Source organism: Carcharodon carcharias, chromosome 20 (genome assembly GCF_017639515.1).
Source record: "Carcharodon carcharias isolate sCarCar2 chromosome 20, sCarCar2.pri, whole genome shotgun sequence".
NCBI classification, from domain to species: Eukaryota; Metazoa; Chordata; class Chondrichthyes; order Lamniformes; family Lamnidae; genus Carcharodon; species Carcharodon carcharias.
Window position 1 is genome coordinate 67,518,803 of NC_054486.1, and position 24,896 is coordinate 67,543,698.

Here is a 24,896-nt window from a genome sequence, read left to right on the forward strand (position 1 = left end):
TTCCAGCCTAATTCAGCATTAAATCCGTTTAAAATGTTTGGGATTTTACTCAGAACTTGCTACCACCATGTTATGTCTTCTTGTTTGCAGAATTTCGAAATAATCACAAAATACTGGAGCTTCTTCAATTGTGGCTAGTAACCTAATCCAGTGCTGACGGCAGTGCAGCAGCAAATGTGACACCCTGGTATATATATTCACATTACAATTAGTTCCTAGCTCTTTACTAATGCTACAATATAGTATTGTGTTTTGTATAGAATGTATCAATGTACAGTGCGCGTGCTTAGTTGCGCGCCGCTGATTGGCTGCAGCATGTAAACAATGGTGAGCATGCATCTTCCGGCATTCCCCGGTCCGGTTGTTCCCAGCATTCCGCGAGCCGGGCGGGCCCCGCCCCCTGGCTTCGGCCTTCCGCGAGACGGGCGGGGCTCCACCACCTGGTTTCTGGAATTCCGCGGGCTGTAGAAGGCTCCGCCCCCTGGTTTCCGGCATTCCGCGAGCCGGGCAGGGCTCCGCTTCTCGGTTTCTGGAATTCCGCGGGCTGGAGAGGGCTCCGCCCCTCGGTTTCCGGCATTCCGCGGGCTGGAGAGGGCTCCGCCCCCTGGTTTCCGGCATTCCGCGAGCTGGAAAGGGCTCCGCCCCCTGCTTCCCAGCATTCTGCGGGTTGGGCCGAGCGGTCGGGCCTCAGGTTCGAGCTCCAGGCAGGATGTGGGCACCGCCATGTTAGAGGGGCGGAGCGCTTTTTTAAAGCAATGTTATCGAGGAAAAAAAGTAAAAACGAAGCGTCCAAACCGCCTGAAGTTCAAGGGAAGTACGTCAAGAAGGAGACCTCTCCACTCCTGAGGAGTGAGTGCGGGGCCGGGGGAAAAGGCCGGGTCTGGGTTGGGAAAGGCCGGTTTGGGAAGGGCCGGCTGGGCAGGTTTTAAAGTTCCCTCACCGGATGCCTGTGTGCCAGGGGCAGCCCACTGGATGGGGGTCCTGACACTAACATTTTGCTGCATCGTGCGTTTCATTTTTTTTAACCATGATATTTTTATAGTGGGGAGGAAGCCTTGTGATTTACTAGTTGAGGACGGTAGTAAGTGAGGAGAGGGATGTGGACATGGGTTGGCGGAGGGGGCTTTTAACTCATGTAATTGAAACCCAGTACAGCAAATGTGTTGCGAATTATGTTTTATATGCACCTTTTTAAAAAGTTAATTCCCAGTAATGTTAGTTGCAAAAACAGGGCAAGTTATTTTCAGCAGAAATTGCTGGCCCCCGAGTTTACAACTTGGGCTGTGTCTCATGCTCTCTCCACTCAGTCTGGAAACAGCAAAAGTATAGATGAGGATTTCAGCCGTGTTAAGTTTGAGGCAGGATCAGAGACAGAGGATGGTTACAGAGGTGGAGGCAAGCAATCTCTATGATGGAGAACATATGGGGATAGCTCAGGAGTGAAAGGATGCCAAGAGTTGCAAACAGCCTGGTTCAACCTGCGACAGTGGCCATAGAGGGATGAGTTGTGACAGGCAGTCTGACAATAGTGAAGTTGTGAGATACAGTTGTGTGCCATCAGCATATATATGGAAGCTGAATGAGGTTGCAGGAGAGTATGCGAATAGGATGGGTAGAATACGACTTTAACGTGAAACTGGCGACATTAAACATATACTGACACTATTTATTAACAACAGTTTAGGTGAAAGAAGAGTCAACATTAAGTGAGGACTTACCTTATTAATTGCTCCACAAGCAATATGGAAACAAAAACCTAGTGTCATAAAATATGACCAATTCAGAGAAATCAATTTTTAATAAACTGACATTTTATATACAATTCTATTTAATTTTGAAGAATAACAGTACAGTAGGTTGAGGCTGCGTTGGGATTTGAACCTTATACTTCAATGTATCAACCTGTCCATGGAATATCATACATACATGTCCTTTGAACAATAGTTTTATCCTGTGATTGAATTTCTGGTTGTTCTATAGGTTATGAAGCAATTGTCATAAATTATGAAGTGTTATAGAAATTTAGCCCACTACTATATAAAGAGTTTACACACTTGTCAAACGTTTATAGTGAGATGCAATAATTTCTCAACTTAGGAGGTTGATCTTTTGTCTCTTGAAATCTAAGTAGTCTTGTAGATTTTATCCTGTCAACTTTCTTATTCTGTTGCTTAAAGACTTTGTTTCTTGTTGAGTGTTAAGGATTTATAGTTATGGTAATCTTCAAGTGTCTGCACAAATTTGCATTCTGCATCTACAGTTTAAATTTTTTGGTAGACTAATTTGTGAAAAGTGTCATAGCTGACCTTATTCCCACTATACTCTCCTGATGTCACACATTTTCCAAAAGGAATTGTTGGCTAACTTTGTCCAATATAGCTTAAGGATGTCGCCATCATTTGTACCTAACTGCTATTCCTAGTTGAAATCAGCTAATTCAAACCTGAGCTGATTGAAATGTATCGGTAAGGGATACAGTCAAGCTCTTGTTTGAACTACTTATTGTGCATGTCCTCAGATCACATGAACTTTCAATTAATACTTCATTAATCATGTATGTATGTTTCAAGCTGCTGGTACCAACAGTTCTTGATTTGCAACTCAATGGGGCAGCAGCATTAAAAATGGCTCACGCTGTGCAGTTATGTGGTGAACCTTGGGGGAATACTGTTGTGGATGTATTTATCACTTCATTGTAGAATGAAGTGTAAATCACTTATGTTGCCATATTAATGGATATCATATTTTGAAAGAAAAAAATTGTAAATGTGTATTACCATTGTCGTAATCCTGTTGGGGACCAGTAACGTTTAAAGGAAGTGGTTAACCTACAGAATAATGCCACAAGGTTTCACATTTTTCAACAAAAAATTGACTTTATTGTATATCAAAAAGAATTAAATGGAGTAAGCACTTTTAACACAATTGCTCATAAAGACTTGTGCTATAAACTCAGTTCTACTTTTTACTCCCCACACGAGTTCCCTTACCTTCTGAAATTTTGAATGTTCATTCACTTTTCCTGGGACCAATCCAAAGGTATGCCACGGCCTTCTGGAATTTACTTTAACTCCCCTTAGTATTCCAGCTATTCCTTGGTACAAATTTCATGGGGATCCTTTCATTTGCTTTTGGTAAAGTGATCCTACAGTTTTGTTTAAAGACATTATGACTGGATTCTTCAGCTCCTTGTCCTGGCTTTGGGCATATATACTCTTTTTTTTCTCCAGTCTTCTCTTCAGTACAGCTCTTTCAAACTAACTATTCGAGCTAACGGTTTCCTGCCACAAGGCACTGTAAGAATGACTGTAGATTTCTTCCACCAGCTGCAAGAGAGCACATCTTCCTGCTGCTTTTCCCCCACAAGATCCAGACTGAACTGTCTAATTCTGTCTGCAAACACAGATAAATTAAACAAAAGAACCACCTAACCAAGGCTGTGCCCAAACCACAATATGGCAATGTGGCATGTTTTGGGATGTCCTCAAACAAATGTAAATTAATTATTTTACCATCAACACAACTTTGATTATGTAACTCATAATTTATATTATGGATGGATGTAATTGCCCTCTCTAGACTTCCTGGCTCCATTACAAGCTAAGAAATGAGAATTAGAACATTCATTGTTCAAGTTTTGTTCACTGTCAGTGCTGACCTTGTAAACATAAGTTAGCTTTTAACTGTAATTAATTCCAAGTATATTTGAATTGCATTTACTTCAGGGTTGCTTATCAGTCTCTCAATCAGATGCCCTTGTTTCTCCACAGTTAAAACTTAATTCCTAAAGCATATAAATCATGAACTAGATATTGGCGTCACCATTTACTACATGTAAATGAGGATCACTGGGGAAGTTAGTTTTGTTCTTGAGGGAATTATTAGAGATTAACTTAGAGGCAAATTCTATGACAGGCTATGTATGTTGCATTCACCTCGAAGTTACCAGCGAGGCATAATTTTGCAGAGGATTTTGATATCTGGTTTTGAAGAAATAACTGGATACAGTTCAACATGCCCTGTGGCAGTAAGGGTCAGTTTTAAACTCCATGTATGCAGCTGAACTATGTTTAATATTACACTGAAGACATTTTGTATTCTTGTATTTAAAACCAGCATGTAATGCTTTGCTATCTTTTAATTACAGATTTGATGCCTTCATTTATTCGCCATGGGCCAACCATTCCAAGGCGGACTGATGTTTTAGTAGAGACCGGACCTTCTGTTTACCCCTCTATTGATATTGTTTCCCGAAACCAAAGTTTCCTGCGAGGTCCTGTCCAAAGGCCAGCACGTGAAATCATTAGACGTGAAAGCAGTAGGCCTTCAGGACCTTCCTACATCACACGTAATGAAGTTCCTCAAGAATATGGTGTCTCATCACAATCCTATATAGCTGAAATTAACTCTGAGAATGGTGATGCTGGCCAGCCTGCTGCCCGTTATTATTACCCTGAACCATATTATGAAGATGGACAAAGACGGCGGCATGTAGCTGAACGTTTCTGGGATGATTATAGATATTATGATCACGGTCCTGATCCTTTTCCACGGTTACCACAGGGGCAAAGTAGACATCCAGTTGGTAAGCTTTCTGTTCATGAGTATCGACTGGGTGCAGGTATAGTTTAAAGACCATAGAGAGTTTCATTTAATTTTCAATTTGTCATTTTGCTACCTTCTGATTTGTTACTTTATCATGTTACATGACACACTTCCTTACTTTAACTGTTAGCTTCTTGTGGTACAGTTTGAAAGATATCTGCAACATATTCAATTAAAAATGTGTTGGCTGCAACCAAATATTTCACTATCAGCCTAAGAAATTCCATGTATGAAATTGTCCTCCTATTACTCAGTACTTTTTGGGAGGAAACTGCACCCATCTCTTTGCTGTATTAATTTTAGTAGTTTGAGAATATCATTCTAGTAATTTGTACTGCATCTTTAGAGACATATTAGAGGGTTCTTCCTTTTGAAGTAGTTCAGGGCCACAAAATCTGAAAATGAGACTTACAATTAAGTTAGCTTGTAGAGTTACTGGTTTACATTGATGGTTCGATTTTCAACATCTCTTTGCTTGATGTGTATCAATTTTAAAGTTCTAAAATTAAAATGAGCATCTATGAATTTCAGCTCTTTCTGGGCATGATTTATCTATTTTTGGTCATCAGTATGGTGTCACCGCTTGTAATGGAACATTTCTTTCCCTCTGTCTTTGCTAACTAATGGCAATATTAGAATCTCCCAGTTGAAGTATAGCACAGGCTTAATAAGGGGAGGAGTATGCTCTACTGTGCTAGAACCTCAAAAGAGAGCAATGTTATTCATATCTTATGCCAATTATAATTAAGGCTTCTGTAACACCTATGCTTTATATATTTGGCATCCCTTTTCTAAATTCTGAAATCTAATAATACAGGTTCAGGTTAGGGATTTATTCAATCACCCAGTCTGCAGATACACCAGGGCAGTGTTCATCTGCAGTAAAGGATTCACTGGAACATCCAGCTTCACTGCACTCCAACTAGTTCACTCTAAAAGACTTTTCAATTGTTCTGACTGAGAAGTGTTTTCAAAGTAATATTGGAGCATTTCTTGAATCCTGCACTGGGGCACCAACTTACGTTAACTCCAACTAATAACTCCAACTATGACTTTGGGTTAAATGCTTTAGGGTTGTCCAGAATTGTATACGGACACTGAAAGGCAAACCTCTATGTGGTTGCTTCATAATGATTTATTTGTTAGGGACCTGCAAGTTGAAATTTTTCCTGAAGATGAAGACATAAGAATTGTTACTCACAATAAGTGCTTGTTGTGGCAGAATGAGTCCAAAGTTAGTCTTTTACCTCAAGCTGGTTTATTCTCAAAACAACCCTTCTTACAGCAACTTTTCCTATCCATTCCACACCAGAGTATTACAACTGTACCCATTTATACTATTTTGATGGGTGAACCAATGCCCATCACCCGTTTTAACAAGCAGTTGTCTTTAACAATGTAATTGCCAGTCAACAAGATAATGGTCAAGGTCCAATAGCAATGTAATTACTGATACGTTAACAACAATTGGTCAGTGATTCAGGAACTGCCTTATGTCCACAGTGTTTTCTAAATCTCTGTCTCAATTAGTGACCTCCACACTTGAAGCTTGCACTTATTAACAACGTTTGTCTAACGCATCCTTTACAGTAATTTTCCATGTGAATCAATCCAGATCTGTATTACTGCAATTGACCGGTTCTGGTATATCTGCTCTGTTAGTTTCTGGAGATTGATCAGCCAAAGAGTCCTTAAGATAACTGGGAGTTCTAAAATAATTTATTCACGAGAAAGACTGCATGTCAGTTTTACTCAGTAGCATTGTTCTGAACCAGAAGGTTAGAAGTTTGGCTCCATCCTCATAGTTGGAGTTAATGTAAGTTGGTGCCCCAGTGCAGGATTCAAGAAATGCTCCATTCAGAAGTGCTAAACTTTGAATGAGATGTTAAACTGAGATATTCTCTGTCTGTAGCAGTAGTTCAGATGCACATTAAAAATCTTATTATTTGAAGAGAAAGGAGTTCTCCGAATGTCCTGGCCAACATTTTTTCCTCACTTGACATCAGGTTTGATGTAAGACACTCCTTCAAAAACTATCTTTCAAATTGTATTTGTTAATGATCTACTATGACTTTAGGTGTAGCAATTCTGCGTATTGAGTAGTGTCTATTTTCCGGAAGTTTATAATAAACTCCTGTGCTGTTTCAAACAGCAAATAATACTTGTGCCAAGCCTACTCCCTTGTATCTTTATCCTGTCACACATCCATTTACTTGGCAGCAAGCATAAAAGTGATGGTGAAGAGGTTATGATGAAAGGATATTTACATCATCCTGATGTATTGCTCTGAATGCGCTTTCTCAAATCAAATAAGCATATTATGAATCCATTGTAAAGGATTTCAAACTTGGATCTTAGGCATGCGTGGGGACCTCTTGGCTCTAAAAGGTAATTAGATTCCTATCCATTTAAATCAACTTACTGGTATGATTTTGTTCATGTGCGTTAACAAAAATGTTTTTTCCAATAATAGAACTATTTCAGTCTTGTACCTAATTTTCCCCCCACCCTGTCTGGAGCATCCATCTTTTGAGGGTGGAAGCACAAAAATGTTGCTATAGGAAATAAAGGGTGCCTTGTATCCCATGCTGCAGTTCATTCCACCCATGTAAATGGTGCCTATATGAGAGCAAAACTTTGACTGTCTATAGTATATAATCTTAAACTCTTCCTACTTGTTGGATGTTTTAGACTCTCAAAAATTGTTACTCTACCCATAATATCAATCAAAAGGTAATTCATTTAGATCCAAATGCTGCTATCTGAAATTGTCTGTAAACAGAGAAAAAGAAAAACACGAGGGGATTATAGGGTGGTGGTAATGAGAGGAAATCTCTCAGAAGGTTTGCAAATATGTGATCTTATCCCAGTCTCCTGTATGCTTTGTTCTGGTAATGTAGCTCAATTTTTCATCTCCCATCAATAGCAGCAGTTTTAGTGTTTAATACATGCTTTATAAAAAAGGGCCGGATGGAAGAAGCCTTGCTGTTTGCCAACTCTTATTATTGTTAACAGACCATGAAACGGTTAACAATAATCTGCAGCTTGTCATGTCCATACAATATGAAAGAGATCATAAACTGCTTAATTAAAAAATGGACTTTGCTGGACAAAATATCATTGCTACAGGTCTCATGATTTACAAGTTGGCCTCAGTTCTGGAAGCTTCCAGCTGTAATTTCAAGACAAAGCTCGGCCCTCATCTTTGTGGAATCTCACACCCATCATTGTGTGGACCCATTACAATTAACGAAGCAAGGGAGCAACAGATGGTCTGTCTCCCCTGCCTGGACTTATAACAAAGAGAGAGGCGCTAATAGTCACCATCTATCTCCAACGGTGAACAATGGATTTTGACCAGAGATGTAGAAACTGATTGTTAACCTGAAACTGACTCATCAAAGGGAAACACCACATGACCTAAGCACCCTTGGCCTTTTGAAAGTTTTAATGTTACATTCCTGGACTCCCAGGGCAGTCTGCCATTAACATACAGCCTGTCAACACCGAAGCAGGACTCCAGACTGACAACAAAACCTGTCTCAAATCTAAACTGCCTTGAAGCCTGGTTCTCTGGAAGATTCCTGCCATCGGCTGTAGAGCGGACCAAGTCTCTGTATACCAACCTCACTTTGCTGCATCATCACCAACTTTGAAAGAATTCGGCAACTCTTGCTTTCAGCTAACTGAATCCATCTGAACTTTTAAGTTCTACATGAAGGAACCCTCACTGGGTTCTGATATTTTGACTTAACATTCATGTGAATTAGTATTCCTATCTTTGTTTCTTTTTGTTCTAGGTTATTTCTAGTTGTAAAACTTTTCTTTCTTATTTCCTCCTTGTGTATGTGTATGTAATTGCAACAACCATCCCCAGGGTTTGAATGTATGAATAATCAATACTTCTGATTTAACCATAAAGAGAGTTTGCTGCGAGTCACTTTAAAAATTGACTTCACAAACAGAGGGTTTGGGGAAACACACCACAGCCTTTTTCAAAAATTAAAATGCCTCTGCTTATGGACAGATGACAAGGAAAAGTGAAGGAGTTCCATTTGCCCCTTTCCCCTATCCGTAATAAGTTGATGTTGTTCATATAGTTGCAGAATCTTGTCCTGTGCAATTGAATGAGCTTTTTCAAGCATCTGAAAAATTAAGCAGATAAAGGCTTTGAGAGGAAATATCCTTGGTATTAAATGAAGTTTATACGAGGAGAGTTGGCCATGCTTCAAGTCAGTTGGTATTTTATGATATATCTTACCATGCGTGTGCTCACAAACTACTTGGACAGGTTTCATATTTACACCAAAGAAGGTGTTTGTAATTGGTTTTTATAGAGTTAGCTAAACCACCCAGAGTTAAACTACGTATAATGCCACAATTGTTTATTCTGCACTTATGAATATAATTTTCATAAGACCAAGAAAGTTTACTCCTGTTTCCATTCCCAAAAGGCAGGACAGCTTGTTTTGGATTTTTCACTTTGAAGAAAAGTTCAAGGTGGTAATATTGAAAGCTCTGCATTTATTATGTTAAAGGCTAATTGCCATTAACAGTGAAGAATATTCATACTATGTTACTTGGAAGATCTATCTCCTGGTATCTCAACAAATGTACCCAGTGAGTAACTTTCAGGATGGTCGAAGTCCCTAGCCTGTGGCAAGCTAGTTGCTCTCAGTTAAGGTGAGAGGAAGGGAGAAGTTGACCTTAAGAAAAATGCAAAAAAAATCAAGACAAGGAAGAGAAAGTACTTGAGGTCAGTGTACCTGCGACAGCTGCATGAATGGACTTGAATGAATTTCAGCCAAAGTTATCCATAAATAGAGTCCATCAGTACCAGGACAGTGAAGCTTTTTTCACTTCACGGTACAAGTTTGGCTAGCAGGGTCCTGTCACGACAAGAATTTTTCTCAAGTTCCTAACAAAACAAGCCAATGTACTTGGTTTCCAGTTGGCCTCATTTCAGCAACCAGAATATTTATGAAATTGATGCTTGTGATGCTGCTGCTTTGACATCTACTTGATCCATTTGTAGAAACAGCAAATGTTAAAGATACACAGCAAGTTCACATTTTGAACGTAAGTTTCACCAAACAGAAATATGAAAGATGAATATTTTAGTAGGACTTTGGGGACAGCAAAGGAATATACAAAACATAAGTTAATGTGTTGGAATGACCTGCAGATTTGCTTAATAAACAGGGAACTATAGGATGACATAAACGATCTTAGTGAGGCAGTGAAATGACATTAAAAGAAGATGCAACTAGCTAAGAAACTAAAAAATATCTAGGAAAAGTTCAACAAAAAGGCAAGAATGTTGGGCTGGGGGGGAGGGAGCAGCAATGGCAGGAGAAAATGGAAGAAAATCCATAGATACAGGAATCTAATGAAAACAAAAGACTGAAGACACTTCAGTCTGCCAGCCCCCAAAAAGAGTGAGTGTGAGAAGAAACAGATATTCCTTCAAGTATGAACTCTCCCTGCACCACCCTACCATGTCCCACTTTAATCATTGCTCCAAACTAAGTTCTGACAGAATCTGTCTCCTCCACCCACCCTCCAAGACTCTGCAATTTACTACAATCTCAGCACTGTACAGAAATGGGGCTTATAGCTGAGGTTACTGAAGTTAGCATTCAGAGCAACAGGCTGAAGTATGTCCAGGGAAAGGTGAAAAGGATTCCTAAAGTTTTGCATTGCGAAAGATGAGAATCCTCTACTGACAAATTGAGGCTATCCAATAGTTTCCACTTTAATGAAAAAATTGGCAAAATGTAGCTGTATTACCAGTATTGATTCCCTGGGATTTCAGTCCTGTTTGGATAGGCTCATCTCTGACCTATCCATTTAAACGCCTGTCATTTTTTAAAAATTTCTAAGACATTTGTATTGTATGCTCCATTTTTGTTGAACTTTTTGTGTTGTGATTTGGATAAGGTAATACGTCCCATGATTTCATAAGATGGTCATGTATATAATTACATGAGTTTAGTTTTGGTGTTTACCATTTATCTGTCTGCATTGTGGACTGGTATGAAGAAAAGGTCACTTGGATATATGATAAACAAAATGGACTAAATGTAATGACTTACAATATTTTTTTTTCATGGGAAATTTATTTTGTACATGGATTAATACTTTGGGCCATGAAGTTTGAAGGTCAATTCTGAAATTAACTTCTAATTTCATCTTCAGCAATATTGCAATTGATGAATAAGGCTGTGAAAACCAATGGGTAATTTGTGCAATTCTGAAATCTAATAAATGACAGCAGTTCCAGATTAGGCCATTTTGAGGCATTGGAATTTCAATATGTTATATATTTATATAAATATCAGTTTATAGAGTCATAGAAGGAGACTATTTGACCCATTGAGTTCATGCTAGCTCTCTGGAGCAGCTTAGTCAGTCCCATTCCCCTACTCCATCCCTGTAGCCCTGCACGTTTATTTTCCTCAACTGCCAACCCAGTTTCCTTTTTGTTTTAAGTAAGATTTTAAATTTTAATATTTGAATGTAATGTTAGGTCCCTTGTAGGTATTAATTTATAATTTTCTGTTGTAGAAACTTCAAACTTGATATCTTTATTTTTAAGACATAGATCCACAAATGATTTGTTTGCAAGAAAGGAAGAATATTTAATTTATTTTCTGTGCATGTTTAGGCATAGGAAGAGTTCCTTCAACATCCATGGGAAACCTAACAAATCATGGTACTGACGAATTGCCTCTTCCTCTTGGTTGGTCAGCGGACTGGACTATTCGAGGAAGAAAATACTATATAGACCATAATACTAACACAACTCATTGGAGCCATCCACTTGAAAGAGAAGGCTTGCCGCCTGGGTGGGAGCGAGTGGAATCGCCTGAATTTGGTGTTTATTATGTGGATCACATCAACAAGCGAGCCCAGTATAGGCATCCTTGTGCTCCCAGGTGCAGTAAAGAATTTGTTTTATCATTTCCTTTCCCCAAAATTGCATTTGAGAGTAAATGTATGTATGTGCGCCAAAAATTGTTGCACCATTTCTAAATTGCTGTATATAGTCTACTTTTGTTATTTTACACTTAAAAATTGAATTATTCAGTAATTTCCACAAAATAAATAAAAGTAAAAATTTAATGCTTAAAATGGGAACTATCAGATCATTTGAATTAAACTTTGATTAGATTGTAAATCATGTTAACCATTGTATTCTGCAGTGAAGTGCTGATAGGATACTCAATTTCCCTTCCACCACCTTAATCTCTTGGGCTTACTGCTCAATTATCAGCTGGATGTAAAAGCAACATATGGTTTCAACATCATGTTTGTATTTTGCTTATAATGCTAGTCTTGTAAGTTTTTAAAATCTTTGCCCTGCTTTGGGATAACAGATATGAATGTGTTTTGTGAAATTTCCTTTATTTTGGCAGAGACAGTGCCAGCATTCATATCCATTATCCGCTCAGCATAATTTCAAGATGTTGCATTTTAAGGGGTCCAACCTCTCATTTGTGTCAGATGCCAACACCAAACCGAGATGTCAAAAGTACTCATTCTGTAGTAACTTCGCCATCTTGTTTTAGTTCCCTGTGCATCTATGTCTGTGTGTAAATTTGTTGACATTGCAACAGGAAGCTAATCATAAGTTATGTTATTAGTTGTATATATTCCATTTTGTTAAAACTCTTCTGTACATGGTGAATATTTTGTTTTTCAATTTGTATAAATTAAATACTTTACGTCTTATGGAGGTTGCTATTAGTTTACTTGTAAATATATTTTGCTCTTTTATGCTGGTATAATGACACCTGAGCTTCCACTTTGTATTCCCCTTAGATATTTTATGTAAGCTTTCCCTAAAGCGTACAAATAGTTGAATATTTTTCCAAGTAACATTTCTTTCCTGCTAATCTTTCTACTGAAATCTCTTTTGAGGCCACCCCAGCTCTTCTTTTGATTTTGATTTGAAGCCTTGTTATGTCCAACATGTATTGTAATCCAACAGACTTCAGCCTTGTCTCCAGCTGCCAACACAACTTTTTGAATTGGGCTATGGTTGGCGTCAAATGACTTTGTGCTAAGTAGCTGTTGAAGGGAGTATGAGTACTTCACCCTTTCTCTCCATCTCCACAATAAGAGGCACTTTGTGAAAGCAACACACGTAGGGTTGGTAACGTGGTAGACTGGAGGAATAGACCTGTGCCCATGTAGATAATTGAAGAGCCAGTGTTATTTTTAAAAAAAGCCAAATTTTGTATGTCAGGAACCAAATAGATTTATTTCAAATAGCAGCCATTCTTATCAATTCATGTAGTTTAGCTTCTATTTCATGTAATAACCTAAAATTTTATGTAATTAAAAGTACCTCTTGCTTTACCTGCTACTAGAAAATATTTCGGTAATGTAAGATTTGATACATGTCCATATGTTATTTAATGTGTGAACTTTTATTTGCAGTGTTCCCCGGTACGACCAGCCACCACCTCTTGTTCCTCCTGTCACATATCAACCACGACAAACCGATCGAAATCAACTGGTTCCTGCAAACCCATACCACACAGCTGAAATTCCAGATTGGCTGAAAGTCTATGCCAGGGCTCCAGTAAAGTAAGCATTCATTAAAAATAATGAAGCAGCAATTGCACGTGTCATTCCTGTAGTGGCAAGTCTCATTTCATTTCAAGAATCTGAATAAAATCAATATCAGGAGTACTTGTTGTTATAGATATCTTGGTTTTAAGCAATCTGAAACTTAGTTTTTCACAGAATAGAATGAATTGAACGCCAGATGATGCATCCTTGAATCAGTAGATGCACTTTTGTTATTTTGCACACTCTTCTGCACCATGTCCTTAAGCAGACAGGATGAAGGAAGGTCTATATCTTAACTCAAAAGCTGCTAGCAGTGTGCTATATGGTTAGTCTTTGGGAGGTATCAATAGAAACAGGAAAAATTAATTGCCAGCACTGAGTTTCTCCCAAAAAGGGGGAATAGGTGGTTAGGTGGTGGGTAGGCTATTTGTATCTTTATATATATTTCCTTATCTTCAGAGTTTGAAGGCTCCTCTTCCAACCAGTAGGAAAGTAGAGGACAGTCTGTGGTTTATAGTGATGCTCCTCAGTAATTGGCTGGCTCATTATCACTGAAGTAACATGTAATGTTCACCTGAACCCTGATAGATATACGTAAGTAGTATATGCTCCTGTTCAATTCATTCGATTCAAACTTCTGTGCCTGGCATCAAATATCCACTGTGATGGACACCACTGATTTTTAAAAAAATTACGATGGCAATATGTACAGGTGGACTTTGATAGTCATTTGAACCAGGATTTTGTAATTTGATTTTGTTAACTGTTGTATCCACAAAGTTTGTACTATCATGTGTATTGTTCTAAATGTATGAACAATCTGTTCTATTTGGAGGGAAATTCTTAATTTTTTTATTGAGTTGACAATGATATGTTCCGTAAGGACCATGGAATGCCAGGTTATCTTTGTCTCAAATTTTTCCTATGTTGGATTTTTCACAAAAATATAATTTGATTTCCCGTTGCATTGCCCATAGACATTTTTAAAGACAACTTTTATATGCAGAACCTTAAAGTTCAAACTCCATTAACAATGCCTATGTATTAATTTTAGCTTTACTGTTAAGTATAGCAAAAATTGTTTTTTATTTTAAGAATTGACATGATAGTATGATTATCTGATCAGGTAGTGACCAGACAATCTATTTTATTACTATTTGAGAGATCTGGTTGTGTGGAAATTGGCTGCCACAGTTCCCTACTTTACAATAGTTACTACACCTGAAAAGTACTTAATTGGTGTAAAAGCTTTGGACATCCTGAAGTCATGAAAGACATTATATAAATACATATTCTTAAAGAATAATACATAATTTTTTCTTAATTTGTAAGGTTTTTGTACCCCATAAAATCTTTTGGAAAGGATCTTGCACTATTCATCTGCAGTGTATGATAGAGGCTCCTCTTGTTCTACGGTGTTAGAATTGTGCAGAAATTACATTCTATTTACTTTTATTTCTACTACCTTCCACCTCCCCCCAGAAAAATGATCAGTCCTTCAGATTAGTTATTGCACACATTAAAATAAAATAAACTGTTTGACTTTGTTTCAGTTTATCACAGATGAGATGCACAGCCAAGCTTTTGAGACAGTCAGAGCAATATACAGAAAGACTGCATTGTCCTGCTTGAGCCATTGACTAACTTGTGCAGAGCAAACAAGAGTTGCTAACACATTACTCAGCTATATTCAAAAGGCCAAGAGAGGAAACACTGAGATATGCATGCACTGTATTGTATAAGTGTTGTGTTATGGACAGGAGAGGATTTAATTTAAACAGCCCTGATTTTTTCTTCTCACCACCCATCCGTAAACTGAAAGATGTATTGATTTTGATTTCCCTCTTTATAAGCGATGATATATTTCCCAACCCCTCAGATTTGGTGTGTTCCATTTTCTATTAATAACCCCACAGCAACACAAGATAAAGTGAACTCAGAGGATTAGTTTATTCACACACACTGAAAACACAGGAGGGGCGTCTCACTACATAGCCCCCTGTGCGTTCATATAATAATTGAGGGATAGAGAAGGTAAGATTTATAGGGCAAAGACCACAAAACAAAGAATTATTATTTCACGTGAGCCCAGAATCAAAAGTCTGATGGTGAATTCCTTCACAGAGGTCAGCAGGCTGAACTGATAATGGATAATTCACTTTTCTAGTACAGATGACTTCCACAATGCGATAGTTATGCAAAGACGAATTAGTCTTGTAGGCATTGATATAAGAGTTCAGAAGTTCCAGCAGAAACAGTATAGATTTGGGCCAGGCATTCAAACCTGGTCAGAGCCCCTTTTCTGTGCTGCTGCTTGGTAGATGGAAGATGGCAGACTGCTTTACAGTACAGTGAGACAGCATAACTGATTCTTCCAGCAGGGGGCTCATGTCACATAACTCCCAACTCTCCATTTTGGCATTGACACAGGGTGTGTATTCCTTTGTCTGGGTTCCTGAGATTGTTCATGTTCCAACCATTAAGAACATGAAAGGAAGGTTGCAGGGCCCTTTGACCTAGTGGACTAGTAGACTCCAGTTGGCAAGGCCTGGCTAATGAAATGTAGATGGCCTTTGTATAATTCCCTTTGAATTTGGTCTTTGCAGCCTACAGATGTCTTCAGAGATGACGAGTTGCAAATTCTTTCGATATTGCTGGATTAGCTCCTATTGTTTGAAGGTCACAGACTTGGTTTTAGTCATTTTAAAAGGTCATTGTACAGTTTTAAAATGTTAGGAATTAGCCATGATATATATGTATATTTCATAAAGATGTAGTGTGAGGTCTTAGCCCTATTACAATTGCTATAGTTAGAAATTAGGTGCACAGAAATAGCTGAGCTGTTTCCAGGAGAATGTGTCTAAGGTTGGGGGACTTTCTTGGCCCCCAGTGGGTTGAATTGAGCTATGTGTGGGAAAGTTGGGACAAAAATGGAATGCATAAATTGATACTTTTTCAAATTTTTGAAGATTAAATTTACAAGTTCTACCATTCCTTAACTTGTTAAAATTCATTCATTCTTCACTGTAGTGTTAAATCTGGTGAAACATGATGGGGCAATTTGGTGGGTGACAAAAATGGAAAGTGTGTGTCTAGTTCTCAAAAATAATTGGACATTAGTGTATCTTGATGGAACTCTTTTTTTTACCAAATCTGATATGGCAGTTGCAAAACAGGTATGGTGGGAATAACTGGACTTTTTGAAAGTGTAAACAATCAATGTAAATTTGGCATCTGTAAGACAACATGTATTTTTCTGGGTGATGCAGGAAATGTAACTTTCTGACGTGACATTGATCACAGTGGAATTCTTAAAAGTTGAAACATCTTGAATCTTGTAAGTACGAACTTAATAAACAGATCAGCAAAGTGAGCTTCCATAAGCTGACTTAATAATAATTTGATAGCTAGAAGAATTTTATGGCTGCTTATTGACCTGCACAAGAGAGAAAAGACTTTTCTTGCTCAGTAGTGTAAATAAGTGGTTACAAAGTACTTCGAAGGGAAACAATGAAGTTGGCCATTAATTGGAGAGAAATCATCTTGGTTTACATATCTTTGGAAGTGTTCCAGAGTTTTCATGTATCTATAGCAGATCTGGGACTCTGCAACGTACAGCAAGATAGTAAGGACAATGGCCTGGTAGAATTTGATTTTGGTTTTCAGCATAATGCCATGCTGCTTCCACCAAAGATACCTAAGGTCCATCATGAGAATTCAGTGGAAGGACAAAATCAGAAACTACAAGGCCCTTCATCGTGCTGGGCTCAACAGCATGGAGATCATCCTCTAGAAAATTCAGCTTAGGTGGGCAGACCATGTCTCCTGCATGGATGAGCACAGAATTCCTAAGCATATCTTCTATGGGGAACTGTCTCAGGACAAACAACGTCAAGGTGGTCATACAAATGATACCAGAACACCCTAAAAAAGTGCTTTACAAACTCCTGCATTGCACAGCAGCTCTTGGGAAACACTGCAGCCAACTGGCCCACATGGAGGCAAGCATTCATTTGGTTCAGCATACTTCAAGGACCATCTACATCAAACTTGCAACATCCTTTATGACCAGAGGAAAGCCAGAGATGGTGCAGTTGCAGAAGTTCCCCTAAGCATCAACAATGACAACATGACCTGCCAGTTCTGAGGGTGTCCATAACGTTCTTGCATCGTCATCTTCAGTCATGAGAGGACCCACAAATGATGAAGTCACTTGCAGCTTATACATACTTCAATAATGAGGAAACTACCACCAGTAGTTTACAAAGGCTCTAGGGTAGCTTATTTGCATCATTTTTAAGATTGGAAATGTGACTAATCTAGTCCTGCTGCCAACTTACATTGCTGTCTTTACCTAATTTGATGAATACCTTATTTCTATCTACTTGGTTTCTCTCAAAAATTGAATGTGCTGGGAATTTATCAGGAAGCCTGTCCATGCATCTATAGGTGATCTTTCTCGCCACATGCTTGTTGCCCTGTGCTTCCACCTCAAATGTGTTCACTGTACCAGATATACTAAGCAAACTTAAGTTCAGAGCCAAATAAGCAAATAGTAACATTGTGGAAGGAGAATTTGTCTACTTCAATTGATTCTTTTATTAGAATAAAAGAGTAGCAAATGCTCACCAGGAATGTGCAAGGTGTTGCCCAGTCGCTCTGAGTTTGTAGTATTTAGCTGAATCATGTGGACTTTAATGTCCATCTGTATTCAACCAAAGCAGCAGCTGACATACTAAATTGGCTTCTGTGGTCAGGTTTGAAGATGTAACAATAAACCAAGGTTGTCATTGCTGGTTGCTACAAAGCAACTCCTGTTGCAAGGGCAGACGTGTGAATGACTGAAGATCAGACTGTGCTGCACCATAATGCTGCAGTAAAACAGATTGCTTGCATTTACTGTCCAGACTTCAGTCACTAAGATCAGGTTTTGGATTTGGTGCAATGTAAGCACTTCCTTGAAAACAATCAGCATCTTAAGGAAAACAAGGGACAAGAGAAATGTGGAAAAATAAGAGGAGAAGAGAATTTCAACTAAGCTGTCAGCACTTTTTAAACAGCATATATATACCTAACACAAATGGGCTGGGAGTGTCAACATTTATTTATAAAGACTTTACAGAGAGGGGTAACTTTTATCCTGGGCATAAAGGCTGAATTTAAGTTAAGCTCCACATGTAAGGCTGTGTGGTAACACCCCTCCACACTGGTCACCCAGTCTCCATTTGAGCTAGACAACATGACATTCTGATTTGGGCTGTACCTCTCAGAAAACTCTTTTGAAATAGATGAAATTTTTTGTATACATGATCAATTCCTTCAGTGTTTTTATATTTATAGTTTATATTTTATTTTTGGGAATATGACCATTAAATGAATTTTATTTTTGGATGTAGGAAAATCATTTGGAATGCTTGAATTTTTAATATAAGATTTGCATATAATAATGGCTAGTGTATTATTTCCATCAACGTAGTTCCATTCCCTCACCCACCTTTATTTGAACAACTTTTAATTGCAGATGAACTATATTAAGATAAGTGATGTGCTGTTTTCAACACAATGTTGATGCTCCTGCTGGTCTTTGTCGTCATTGCAGATATGATCATATCCTGAAGTGGGAGCTCTTCCAACTAGCAGATTTGGATGCTTACCAAGGATTGCTGAAACTGCTCTTCATGAAGGAATTGGAAAGGATTGTGAAGTCATATGAGGCTTATAGACAAGCACTTTTGACAGAACTTGAAAACCGCAAGCAAAGGCAGCAGTGGTATGCACAACATCATAGCAAGAATTTTCCAGCAAATGCCTGACAGCCTATGCATTTGAACACTAAATGGTTTTACTTCATAAAACAATTTTGTTTCTAGTGCAAAGTACCATGTTTGCTGTATTTCTAATGAAGCAAAAGAAGTTCAGCTCGGAGGAAATAATTTGCCTCTAAATTTCAACATTATGACCAATGAAACAGAACATGCTGCATACAATTTGTTTCTGTATATGTTGGTTTATCTATTTTACCAAGTCTTTGTGCAGTCTGTGCCTCAAAGTAAAAGTACAAATATTGCTCCAGAAACAGCAATTTTGCAACAGACATCAAGGTCTGCTTGTAAATCTTTAAGCATGGATTGTTAACTTTGGTTCATGAAATAAGCTAAAGCATCCAACACTAACTTGGTAAGAGAATATTAATGTGTCTGTGTTTACATACAAAGCCAAACTCCCAAGGGTTTTCTTGTGAACATTGGAAGCAATGTTTGATATTGTAATGGCATTGTTATATGCCAACTTTTTTAATAGTAATGACAAGTGCGAAATCAAACACAAGCAGTTTGGCATTCCACTGTACTCCTTTTGTCCTTTTAATTATTTTGGCTCCATATATTGCATTCATTGAAGACAACTTTGTTGCTTGAGTGCAATGAGGCTTTTTTTGGCTTGTTTAGCAAGCAGTTTATTAAAACAGACTAGTCAAAGTTATTTCAATTCTTTTGCAAATAAATCAGGGATACAATATTTTGACTCGTTATCTATAAACTGAAGCATTTTATACAAACTGTAATAATGTTTTGTACAAATAAGCTGATTAGGAGTGTATTTTCATAGTTGCAATGCTTTAAATAGATCGAAATTTCACACTGTATGTGGTTTCAGCAATTCGGTAGTAGACAAATTGCTATTTATTTTTTATTTAGTGCAATAATATGTATAAACTTAAATAAATTTCAATAAACCTTTGTAATTGGCCCTTTAATTTCTCATTCATTCATTCTCCACAATCAATTAGAAATTGCTACCATTTTTGGGAAGAAGGATCTTATCACCAATGATAGCAACTTCCCTTAAATGAATACCTAAATGAAGCAATAAGTTTTTTAAAAAACACATGTTTTTGTGCACTATACTACTTTGGAGAATATAATTCTCATAGCCATGTAAAATCCATGTAAAATCTTTTGAAACTCCATTTGGTAGTTGTAATTAAGTTCCTGATTTCAACTTTTTTTTTAAAATATATTTTTTGGCTAAATGTGGATGCTAGGACGTATACTAAAATTCCATGTGCAGACCTTGAAATAGCAAGAGTGAAAATAACTCTAAAACATGACGCCCAGAAAAGAAAATGTCAGCGTTTCTGCAATTTGATCAGGGCTGAAAAGCTACAGTGATCTCTTCTAGAGGGAAAAGTAAAGGGCAGCAGAAAGGGATTGACTTAGATGTAGTTGGATGGCGGAAGTCACAGAGCAATTGCAGTTGAGTTACAGTGGATTTGAGAGGATGGCGTAAGACAGATAAACACGGCATATCACGAAAAGCAGATCTCCTGGTAGGAGTAGCTACAAGCAGCATCAGGATTAGCCTATTGAAATTCTTCACTATTGGATCAATTACAGAACTATCCATGAAAGAATCAGGTTTGGTAAAGAGCACTTGGGGTTCCTTAAAAGAATGATGCACAGCTGAGTGAAGTTGGCAGCATTTTCAACAGTTGGGGATGGTGCAAAGAGAGTTCAGGACTTAGGCAGTTTTCTCCAGTGTAAGTCACAAACCCATTCACCTCCCAAATGCTCCAATGTAGTCTCTCAACCAACTGAGTAAAGCAATTAAATTTAAGTACAATGACACCATTACTTACTACCTTTGCCTGTCTATTCCTGGCACTACACAGTAACTTGCAACTTCCAGCAATTCCCATTCTCCATGGCCATAATGACAAGGGGAAGTGAGTACAGCCAGTATACCACCTACTTACACTCAACAGTTAGCAACTTTTTTTTTGCAAATTATCTCGGGTACATGCAGTCTTTAACTTTCATAGTGAATGGTGTGCTGCTGAATGGTGGCCTTGTACTAAGGTCTATGAATGATAAACTGATTTCAAAGAATGACCATGAAACTCATAGCAAAGTGGTTTGGTGTAATCCCACATTTAGCAAAAACTGCTCAAGATCTTTCTAGCTACTTATTTTCAGGAAGACTATGAAAACTGATGAAAAAGACCAGTATTTAAATTCAACGGTGCACTAGAGCTGCTGCAGTTTGAGCCTTAGCAAGCAAGCCCTAAAAGTCCAGACAGTTCTGTCCTAATATTTTATTTATTTTCTAGTGTGAGTTTTAAATACTCGTAGGTCTGGCCATTTGGAAACAGTTGCCTTCTTAAGGAATCAATCCTAACCCAGGGCATCTCAATCTATTGCTATCAGCAAGGGAAATGAATCTATTTTGAGAGTCGTTAATCTTTGGAATTCACTACCCAAGAGAGCAGTGAGGCTGGGTCATTGATTCTATTCAAGGTTGAATTAGGTTTTTTTGAACCACAAGGGAATCCAAATTGGTGGGGGTCACGCGGGGAAGTGAAGTTAAGGCTGCAACCAGATCAGCCATGATCATCTTGAATGGTGGAGCAAATTAATGAGCATGGATTTAAACTTTATCCAGCAGAACCTTGATGGCTACATATAAAGGCAAAATGCTGTGGAGGCTGGAAATCGGAAATAAAAAGGGTAACGTTGGAAATATTCAGCAGGTCAAGCAGCAAGTGTGGTGGCGGGGGGAAAAAGCAGTTAATATCTCACGTTCAAGTTTCATCAGTCTTCACCAATTTGAAGCGTTAACTGTTTCTCTGCAGGTGCTGCTTGACTTGCTATTTCCAGTATTTTGTTTAAGGGTCTGGTATGCTCCTCATGTAGAAAAAAGTTTGAACACCCTCATGTTTTAAGTTACGATAATTATTAACATTCTATCAGTTAAGGGTTATCCTGCAATAAATTCCTTTCAACTTCTCTTTAATAATTCAACCATTGATTTTAGGGTTGGGGGTAAGGGCCAGATTGGCAATCCTGCTCTCAATACTGGTCTTTACTGATTTGGTGAAGGTTTATAAAATGGTGGAATTAGATTGTGTTTAGGTTGACAGTTTGTTCCAATAAGTTAGAGAGGACAAGGGGTCAGAATTTTAAGTTGTATAATGCCATTTATAGGTTAGATGCTAGGAAATGGTTCATTTCCCAGAGAACAGTGGAATGGGCACCTAGTTTAGCAGAAAACGGATTTGCTGAATTCCTTCCAGCCTGAATTGAATCTGTTTCTGGTTGGGGTGGAAATACTGACGACAATTAGCAGGGCCAGAGTGGTAACTTGGACTAGTTTTGATTGCCTGGGCAGGAGGTGGGGAGGGTCAGAGGAATTTCCCAGACTTAAAATTCCAATTAATTTGGGAAGTGATCTTTTTTTGCTCTCTGCAGGAATGGTATGGTTGCGCATGGGGAATATGAATATTGTGATGCACGGAGTATTACAATTATGTGGGATAAGCTGGATGGACCAGGGGGTCTTTCCCACCTGCCATTGTTCATGTGTTCAGAGACACTTATGCGAAGAAGCTTTGTTCTTTCATCTGTACATGCTTGATTTTTTTGACCCTGAACCAGTATGTCAGCCCAACTCAATGGATGGACTTTCTTCATGGTAGATTTCATTATTTAAGCCAACACACTTGAGGGGATGAAATTCTCAAAGCTAATGGGGTGTTATTTGGGTGCTTCTATAGGCATGGGCAAAATTTGGGTTAAGCCCTCCATCTACCAGGTTTCTGCTCCCTTTGTGGGCTGAAGACTCTGGTGGTGCCATTGGAGGTCAGTGTAGGCAACATGAATTGGATAGCATATTCAAAGTAGTTACAAGACATGGAGTACAAGATTTGGTGTTGAAGTAATAGAAAGAGCAGCATTTTTTTCAATAAGTTACAAAAATATCCTAGGACTGAATGACCTTTTTTTCATTGCTTACAATTCCTGCCCAATAGTAATTCAGCAGGTGCCCTTTAGTCATTTTGATGCCTTGATGCTAAGTAACGTAACAGATGTTTTAACTGGGGAAAGCATTATAATTGTGTCCAATCCTATCCTCATGCACTTCCAGGAAGCTTTAATGCATAGCAAATTGAAGCAGACACTCCAGCAGCCAATTTTATCATGCCTATCATCGGCACTGCCAAGATAAGCTACTTCTTAGCACAGGTTAAAGACCAAAGCTCCTTTGTTGGGCTCAGAGGCAGAAGTACCTCAGAGTTATACAGTAATCCTATCCTGCCAACCTCAGTTCTATTTTTAAAGACTCTATTATCCCTCATCCTAATAAGTTAAAAGTAGGTTTGATGTAGAGGTTACTTTTTTTTTAAAAGGGTAACTTTATTCATCTGTCCGGCATCAAAAAATGAAGAGTTTGCAATTTGGCAGGATTGCTAGGATTGCAGGGTGAATGCTATAATGGCAGCAGGGTTGCTCACTGACCTTTTACCTCGGTTCAAATCCAATCAAGGATCCTGTAAAAAAGCTATTGCCTCTTGGATTGTTGTAAGGACTTTAATTGAAATTGTCTCAGAAAATCTCAATCTAGTTCTTAATCAGGCCAACTCCACGGATCAAACCGTTGAATAACTTTGCATCATCTGCTACTAAGACTCAACTTTTGTGAACTATTATTTTAAGTAGGGCTGCACTTGATATAAATAGATGTGTAAAATTGTTTTTGATCAATTAAATTAGATAATCCACAATTGAAGAGCTGTAGTTAATGTTCAGAGAGGGACAGAAGGGATAAATAGAATAACTTATAAATGTTTTCATGTACATAGCTAGGCCTATAAAATTAAAATGCAATGTATTCATTGTTTTAAATCATATGGCATACCAGTTATGATCACTATAGTACTATTTATTTATCAAATGATTATAACATATACAATAAGGCAAGAATAAATTGCAGTTTTTGCAGTATCATTACAATATTTGCCAGAATTTAACTGCATTTCAGCTTGCATATTTTAAACTGAATTTTTAAAAAGTGCAAAGAATGTGATCACACTAATACAAACAGATAATCTGAAATGTCATTTAAACTGGACCTATTAAATTGGGTAGGAATACAGATAAAACTCCAAATACTTACTGTTGTTTCCAGGAGACACTGGGATATCTTTTGTATTTACTTAAACTGATAAACTCAAATTAGTGCAATAATAGTATTTCTGTTAAATTATCATCTTTTGAAATTTATAATATAAACATTCATGGATATGGTACTTTTAGGCTCTTAAGGCTTTGAAGCTTTATGGCACATTTGCAATGTTAGTGACCAAGTGATCCACTGAGACTATCCAGATTGTGACATGATCTAAGAAAACAATGGCACAATTTTCATGACCTTTGCAGAATTTTATCAGTTTCTGTTCATTAATTTTGTTAAAATTATGCAAACAATTCATGTGCTTGTGTATAAATCTCTCCACATTTCCTATAACCTGAAAATGACATTGGTATGGAGTTACAACTATTTCAATCTTGCTTCTATTTCTACTAGAAAATAATAACTTTTATCAGTGCTACTACTTTATATTGAAAGCCCTTGTGCAATAATTTTACAGTTGGTATTAGAAGTACCTACTGGATGATTTGAATCTACCGAACTGAAGCAAAGCTTCATTTTTAAATTTGTAAATGTCTTCAAAGATTTTAGTTTTTCATACATTGTGAATATGGCATATTACATAACAAGCTTTCAGCATTTCTGCTATTGTTAATTTATCCTATGTGTAAGAAAGAACTGCTAAATTAATCCGATTCCCACATTTACCTTCAGTTCTGTGGAACCTCTCAGAGCTGCTGCTCTTAGCAGTCAATATTGGTATGTTACTGCAGCGATCTCTAAAC

General features: G+C 37.9%; 1 protein-coding gene across 3 annotated transcripts; it reads left to right on the forward strand.

Moving 5' to 3' along the window:
• The first annotated feature begins 398 nt into the window (after positions 1 to 398).
• sav1 (salvador family WW domain containing protein 1) lies at positions 399 to 19,922 on the forward strand. Of its 3 annotated transcripts, none has more exons than XM_041215148.1 (5): positions 399 to 814; positions 4,148 to 4,585; positions 11,273 to 11,543; positions 13,051 to 13,200; positions 18,785 to 19,922. In XM_041215148.1, the coding sequence occupies exons 1-5, from the start codon at positions 724 to 726 to the stop codon at positions 18,996 to 18,998; spliced, it is 1,164 nt and encodes a 387-aa protein (XP_041071082.1). In that variant the 5' UTR covers positions 399 to 723; the 3' UTR covers positions 18,999 to 19,922. The 3 variants fall into 3 exon arrangements, with proteins under 3 accessions (XP_041071082.1, XP_041071084.1, XP_041071081.1); XM_041215150.1 differs by having other exon boundaries at positions 399 to 810; XM_041215147.1 differs by having other exon boundaries at positions 401 to 849.
• The last annotated feature ends 4,974 nt before the right edge of the window (positions 19,923 to 24,896 follow it).

Excerpts from the sequence above, each read along its gene's own strand:
- sav1 (XM_041215147.1), top strand. The coding sequence starts at position 756 with ATGTTATCGAGGAAAAAAAGTAAAAACGAAGCGTCCAAACCGCCTGAA. Across the intron at positions 4,586-11,272 it reads GCAAAGTAGACATCCAGTTG|GCATAGGAAGAGTTCCTTCA; the intron begins GTAAGCTTTCTG and ends GTGCATGTTTAG. Across the intron at positions 13,201-18,784 it reads TATGCCAGGGCTCCAGTAAA|ATATGATCATATCCTGAAGT; the intron begins GTAAGCATTCAT and ends TCGTCATTGCAG.